This window comes from Chelonia mydas, chromosome 21 (genome assembly GCF_015237465.2).
Source record: "Chelonia mydas isolate rCheMyd1 chromosome 21, rCheMyd1.pri.v2, whole genome shotgun sequence".
Lineage (NCBI taxonomy): Eukaryota > Metazoa > Chordata > Testudines > Cheloniidae > Chelonia > Chelonia mydas.
Genome location: NC_051261.2, coordinates 17,919,439 through 17,927,105, shown reverse-complemented (window position 1 = coordinate 17,927,105; position 7,667 = coordinate 17,919,439). Strand labels below are relative to the sequence as shown.

The following is a 7,667-nucleotide window of genomic DNA, read 5'->3' as shown; positions in this document are numbered from 1 at the left end:
CGAGCTATTTTCAGGCTCTACAGGAAATACAACACACAACAAGCTGTGCCTCACCCCACTAACTCAAAAGTAACACATTTCGCAATCTCCATCTAGACTGGATGTTCCACGAACCACTTAAATGTCCAATCCTTTCCTGAATCCTCCTAAATTGGCCTCAAATCGATTTGGCAGCAGCACATTCTTCTAGATCTCCTATTCCCAAAAGATGTTTGTAACGCTGACCACAATGGACAGGACACATCTATTAAGAACCACCTACCTTGGCCTGTGTACTGCAGGTCAAAAAGTCACAGCTAAAGAGAACTTCAACATGGATGACTAACTGGTCTAATGAGGGTCTTTTAAGGCAACTACACAGGTGTATTCCCAACATAGCCCTTAAATCCATGACTAGAGGGCATAGGACAAACTCCTACGGATACTTTATTTTTGATACTTTCACTAAAAAAATACATAGGAAATGAAACACAAAACGTGATAGGAACCAATGGAGAAATTCAGAGTGTTGGCTGAAAGTGCATCATTAACTCCTTCTACTGTGTCCCTGATCCCACCCCATCCCCAAAGCACAGAATCAACAGCACACAAAAAGAGCAGCACCACCCAAAACGCAGGCATTGTGGGAGGCTTGGCAGGCTTCTGATCCTTGAGAGCAGAGAGCACCGGAGATGTAAGACGGGCTGAAGGGGAGGCAGTCTACCAAGCCAATGGATGAACCTGCAGCTTCAGCTGTGGCGCTTGGACTGTATGTTTTGCACACAGGATTACGGGCGTGAGAAGATGAGGTGTTAGGAGCCAAGGAAGTAAACAGCTGAGAGTAAAGGCATGAAAGGGGTTTGACGTGCCAGTTCTAGCTGCCTTGTGTCTCGAGGCAGGGAATGGTTCTTATTCAGTAGTATGTGTACATTCTAAATTGATCCCAAGTCCTGTCCACCCTCCCATTTCTCAGTCACCAAGGGACCTGCTGGTTCCACTGTTCTGCAAGATGACAAACACTCTCAGGGTTGTGGTGAGCAGCAGAGTGAAGTTTCTGCTGCCAGAAAAAGCTCTCTCTCCCACGGCAAGTCCATCAAGCTTCTTGAAGAAAATGCGACCGTGTTAAACACATTATTCTCCTCACCTCTTCCAATCTGTTTCCAGTAGGCAGACTGGGATACTGCAGTCTTCCCAACACCCCAATCTCCGTTTCTTCCTCCTCCACTATTAATTACCTGGAGTGCCAGACCCTTCTCCTCCTCTGCCGCACCTGAGTCTCAGTAGTTGAAAGCATTAGTGTGCGATTTCTGTCCTTTGTACACAGGTCAACGTATAACATGCAGATGTAGCTCCAGTGTAGTGCACACTGGCAATCATCTGTACGGAAGTGCACTTGGTACATGGAACACTGAGCTTTAAACATTTAGTTTGTATGAGAATCTGAAGCTGGCACATCAAGAACAGTTTGGATTCCACCCTCAAACACGCAGGTAGCTCAGAGCTGCCAGTGACCCTGCAAGGGCTGCACGTGCAGAGGTGACTGTCAGATCAGCTGTAAGTTCATATCTTCCTAAGCATTCATTAGGCTGGCTGACCAGCCAAAGCCAGAAGTCCAAGCATATCTGCTGTGTTGATAAAGTTAGCGGTTGGCAGAGGATGCAATTTCTCCTGATCCACCCAAGTACCTTTTTCTAGCTTCACACAGAGCTCTTGCTTTCCAGTAGCTGCTGGGGTGATGTGTTTGTCCATGCAACGTATTTCAAAGCAGCGCAGAAAGAATGCTGCACTGGTGCCTGCAGTCCCTGCATCCCCAGCTATCAGGAACAGTCCCTGCAAACCATGTGAGACTCTCCTCTTTCAGGCTGTCCTTCTCAAGGAGTCTCTCTCACCTGGGCTTCTCCAAAGTCACTTCTCTCGAAGGACACAAACACCAGCATCACAACGCTGTGTCCCCAGTGAGGTCACCACTTCCCAGCTGTCAATGATGGGATCATAGCACTCAATGCTGCTCAGCAGCGAGTTGCCATCATACCTGCAAATGACAGAGGGATACAGGTGAGCAATGATTTCTGAGAGGGAGAGAGGGGAGTACGGAGCCCTGGATGGGAGCTTGAGGAGTTACCCTGGGCATTCGAAGACGCAAAATGCTGCTATAGCTGTGTGCACAAGGAAGGAGGGCTGAATTAAGATCAGCACAGCAGTTCCAGAACGCCGCTCAGCAGTGTTGCAGCAGGTGGCACTGCTTGTGTAATTCACTATGGCGACACCATGGCCTTTCATTCTTTGGGAGCCAAAAGGGAAATGCATGGAGAGCCCCTGTTTTGAAGCTCTACTGCAGGATCTGCAGCCATTACACTAAACTCACTTGTATGCTGGCTATTAGTTTGCTTAGTGACAACAAGCCATCCCCCCCCACAACAGCCTGGGTTGGACACTCCCTGCCAATACGTTTTAAACATGGCTGTCCTTGTCTGCACTAAGGATTAAGTCTTGTTTAGCAGCATATCAGAGGACTCCTTTCCTACCACCAAGCAAGTTCCCAGTGTAGACAGCCCCTCAAAGAGCAGCAAGGCCCACCCTTCTTACCCAGCTATTGCATATAGCCGTCCCCTCAGCACGGTGGCACCCACGTAGCAACGAGGCGTTGTCATACTCGTCACAGTAGTCCAGGAATCAGTGCGAACGTTATAGGCTTCCACAGAGGAGAGATGTGCTGTCCCATCAAACCCACCAACAACGTAAATGTGATCGTTCAACAACGCTACTCCTGCTCCTGGAAGGGGAAGGGGAGTTATGCTGAGCAACAGAAACCAGCACATGATTATCACTGCAGCTAGGCTGTGTGTGGAAGGTCTAAGAGGGATGGGGTAAAGGAATTCCACCTCCAGCTTGGTGCAGAGCAGTTGCATTCTCCCCACTTCAGCCAATTTGGCTGAATAGCAGCTAGAGATGAATGCATTCACTCTGCAGGGGTTAGGCCTATGTGTGCATATTAATGGATCCGCTCATTTGTACTGCCACCAAACTGCTCCTCTGTACTTAGTCCCCCAGCATGGCCTCCTACACACACTCAGTAGCACCATGGAAGTTCCATTGGGTTTAAACCTTTCTGCACCCTTGAGTTGGGTGAGTGTGTTTAGAGCTATTGCTTCAGCTCTGTCTGAATACAGACAGACCCATAATCGCAGCTCTATGGCAGGGATGCTGCTGCACTTACAGGGACGGAAAGGACATTTCTTACTTGCTTCAACTTTCTGCAAAATAGCTTGTTAGGGCTGAAGTGTTTCCTGATCATTCTTACCCCAAAGGAGACACTTTGGTGAAAGTTTGGTAAACTTTGTGGTTTTCATTCATCCATCCAACTGAAAAACAACTGGATTTCCCTGCTTTTAGTGGACAGTTTGGGCAATATGCATGGGGAGGGGGCAGGGCACTGGGCTCAGGCTGCAGACAGAGCTGAAGCAATAGCTCTAAACACACTCACCCAGCTCAAGGGTGCAGAAAGGTTTAAACCCAATGGAACTGCCATGGTTCTACTGAGTGTGTGTGGGAGGCCATGCTGGGGGACTAAGTACAGAGGAGCAGTTTGGTGGCAGTACAAATGAGCGGATCCATTAATATGCACACATAGGCCTAACCCCTGCAGAGTGAATGCATTCATCTCTAGCTGCTACTCAGCCAAATTGGCTGAAGTGGGGAGAATGCAACTGCTCTGCACCAAGCTGGAGGTGGAATTCCTTTACCCCATCCCTCTTAGACCTTCCACACACAGCCAGGCAATATCTGGCTCTAAGGACATGAAGGCTGCTGTCAGTGATGCGGTGGCACTGAAGCACAGCGGAATTAAAATGTCAGTGTGAGCAGGTGCTGTTCCCACCTTGCTCCAAAATGACCATACTTACCGTATGAGGGCAAAGTTACCTTTTCCCTGGGGCATGGTTTTCTGGTAACTCAAACAACAGAAAATAAACCTCACCCTAATCTCTTTCCCAGCCTGACTGTTCCTAGCCACACGACCTTTCAGATCTGGTGCAGCTGTGAAGCATCTAGCACACTGAGCCAGCAGAATGTGCTCAGTAGCTTTATGCAGGGTTTTAAATCTTGCTAACAGTGTAGGTTAACAGCCGAGCCCTCGATAGATTCACAGATTCCAAGGCCAGAAGGGACCACTGTGATCATCTAGTCTGACCTTCTGTAGAACACAGGCCAGAGACCTTCCCCAAAAGAATTCCTACAGAAGATCAGTTAAAAACATCACTTCTTGATTTAAAAATTGTCAGTGATGGAGAATCTACCATGACCCTTGGTCAGTTGTTCCAATGGTTAATTACCTTGTAAAAATGTATATCTTATTTCCAGTCTGAATGTGTATCTCTAGTCAGGGTTGTAAATATTGCCACCTTGTTACAGTCAACACTATTAACTATTTTACTGCTGATCATCTTCACAGAAACATCCAGCTACCCTGGGATTCTATTCTATACTCACCACCATAGTATCCGAGAGCCTTCCAGTAATGCATTAAGCCATGTGACTATAGATCTGTCACATATTGTTTGTTCTCTCATTTTCTCCGCAGATGGAGAAGCACATGAAAGGGGGTATCTTGGGTTGGTAGCATCTATTGTTTTTAAATATAGGTATACCTGTTGCTCTGTGTTTATAGTAGAGAAAGCAAGGGGAAAGAACTGTGCAGAAAGTGGTGAGGTTTTTGATAGTCCTTAGTTCCTGGGGGAGTTTGTTCCATAGTCTCAGGCTACCCCAGACAAGAGTTCTGTCTCCTCCAGAGATGAGCTTTGCTCTTATTGTTGAAAGTTCAATTGTGCCAGACCATTGTGTGGGAGAGTAAAAAATGGTCACCTACCTTTCTTAACTGTTGTTCTTCGAGATGTGTTGCTCATGTCCATTTTAGGTGTGTGCACGCCCACATGCACAGTTGTCGGAGATTTCTGCCTTAGCGATATCCATAGGGCCGGCTGTGGTGCCCCCTGGAGTGGCACTCCCATGCTGCGGTATATTAGGTGCTGCCAGCCCCGCGCCCTCTCAGTTCCTTCTTGCCGGCAACTCCGACAGAGGGGTTGGAGGGAGGGGGGGAAATGGAATGGACATAATCAACACATCTCGAAGAACAACAGTTATGAAAGGAAAGTAACTGTTTTTTCTTCTTTGAGTGCTTGCTCATGTCGATTCCATGGTAGGTGACTCACAAGCAGTATCAATGGAGGTGGGCTCAGAGTTCACAGCTTAGCATCTTGCAGTACTGCCCTAACGAAGTCAGCATTGTCTCAGGCCTGCTGGGTCAGCGCACAGTGGGACAAGAAAGGGTGGACAGATGACCATGTGGCTGCTCTACAGATGCCCTGGATAGGCACATGGGCAGAACGGCTGCCGAAGAAGCCTGTGTCCTGGTAGAGTGGGCGGTGACCATCGCCGGGGGTGGCACCTTCACTTGGTCATAGCAGAAGCGAATGCAGGCAGTGATGCAAGAAGAAATTCTGAGTGGATACTGGGCGACCTTTCATCCTGTCAGCCCCTGCAATGAACAACTGCATCGACTTACGGAATGACTTAGTCCTATCCACATAGAAGGCCAGAGCCCTCCTAATGTCCCGGGCATGTAGCCTGCGCTCCCCTTCTGACTTACCGGTCTTCTTTCCAAAGCCACATGAGTAAATGTCCTTGTTTCAATGAAACTGAGAGACTACTTTAGGAAGAAAAGCCGGGCGCGGCCTTAGCTGGACATTGCCCTTGTAGAAGACCGTGTACTGCGGCTCCGAGGTGAGCGCCTGAATCTCGGATACCCAGCGGGCTGACATCACTGCAACCAGGAACATGACATTCCAGGAAAGGAGGAGAGAACAGGAAACCAAGGGCTCAAAGGGAGGACCCGTGAGCTGAGACAGCACCAGATTCAAGACTCACGGAGGGACAGGGTCTTTGACTTGTGAGTAGAGGCGCTCCAGGCCTTTAAGGAATCTGGCCACGATATCCTGAGCAAAAACAGACCTACCCTGGAAAGGCGGGTGGAAGGCCGAGATGGCTGCTAGATGGACCTTGATCGATGAGAGGGACAAGTCCTGGAGCTTGAGATGTGGGAGGCAGTCCAGAATAAGCGGCAGTGAAGCCCGCTCAGGACAAAACAGCTTTGTCCGCAATCCAACAGGGGAACCATCTCCACTTGGCCATGTAGGTCGCTCTGGTGGAGGGCTTTCTGCTTCCCAACAGAACGTGCTGAACCTCCACCGAGCACGGCTGCTCCTGCGCGTTTAACCACGCAGCAGCCAGGCTGTCAGATGTAGTGCCGCCAGGTTGGGGTGTGGAAGACTGACATGGTCTGGGACAACAGGTCTGACCTGAGCAGTAGCTGGAAAAGGGTTGCAACCAAGAGGTCCAGGAGGGTGCTCAACCAGCGTTGGTGCGGCCACACCAATGCCGTGAGGATGATCCTTGCCCTGTCCTGTTTGATCTTCATGAGGATCCTGGGAAGCAACGTTACTGGAGGTGTACATCAAAGCCCCCGACCATGAGAGCAGAAAGACATCAGACAGGGCTCCTCTGTCCATGCCCCCAATTGAGCAGAAGATGTGGTACTTCCTGTTTTGTCTGGAAGCAAACAAGCCCATCCGGGGAGTTCCCCACCTGTGGAAGATGGAGCTGACCAACTCTGGATGAAAAGACCCCTCGTGGCAAGACAAGAACGTTGTGCTGAGGCGATACTGTACTGTAGACAGAAGTTGCAGAGCCAGAGGGCTTCCTGGCAAAGGGCAGACGACCTAGCTCCGCCCTGCCTGTTGATATAGAAGACTGTAGCCATGTTGTCCATCAGGACCTGTACCACCCTATCTTGTATATGAGGTAGAAAGGCCTGGCAGGCCAGTCAGACCGCCCTGAGTTCCCCAACACTGATATGAAGGGAACGATCTTGACTGGACCAATGGCTGAGTGTCGAGATCACCGAGGTGGGCTCCCCAGCCCAGGTCCGAGGCATCGGAGACAAGGGTCACCAATGAGGATGGGGCCGCAAAAGGGAACACCTTCCAACACTGATGCGGGATCCTGCCACCAGATGAGGGACGCCAGGATGCTGTCCGGAATCCTGACCACCCGGTTCATGCTGTTGGGGACGCAGACCGACACCAGCCATGCTGACCAGGTCTGAGGCGGAGTTGTGAGAGCCAGACCGTGTAAGTACATACTACCATGTGGCCCAGCAGCCTCAGGCACGTGTGGGTGGCGGTGAGTGGGTGGGCCTGCAAGCCTGCGATAAGATCCAACATGGCCTGGAACCGAGTCTTGGGGAGGAAAGCCCTGGCCCGAGTGGAGTCAAGGACCGCTCCGATGAACTCTATGTGTTATACCGGGTTAAGGTTTACTTTGTTTAGTTTATTATAAACCCCAGGTCGCGACAGTTGGAACAGACCAGGCCTTTTCCAATGCCCCCAGGCAAAGGAAGTCTTTGACCTCCTGAATGAGGAGCTGCTCGTGAGAAGGGTCCCTGAAGAGGGACAGGGGAGAAGTGGGAGGGGTGGTCCGCTGTAAACGGCAGGGTATAGCCAGAAAAAAATGCATCTAGCACCCAGTGGTCCAAGGTGACACAGGACCAGGCTGACCGGAAAGGGCGGAGGCGGTTGACGAAAGGGAGGGTTTGGATCCAGTACATCCTTGAGCGCACCCTCAGAATGACTGCT

At 50.1% G+C, this 7,667-nt stretch overlaps 1 protein-coding gene across 3 annotated transcripts in view; it reads right to left on the bottom strand.

Annotated features, from left to right (window-relative positions):
* Positions 1–403: 403 nt before the first annotated feature.
* Positions 404–7,667, bottom strand: part of KLHL12 (kelch like family member 12) — an 83,553-nt gene continuing 76,289 nt past the window's right edge. For all 3 annotated transcript variants that reach the window (XM_043533359.1, XM_007057902.4, XM_043533358.1), the window contains 2 exons: positions 2,566–2,752; positions 404–2,011 (listed from right to left, as the gene is read on the bottom strand). In XM_043533359.1, coding sequence (XP_043389294.1) covers positions 1,885–2,011; positions 2,566–2,752 — 314 coding nt within the window. In that variant the 3' untranslated portion in view covers positions 404–1,884. The remainder of the gene's footprint in view (positions 2,012–2,565; positions 2,753–7,667) is intronic.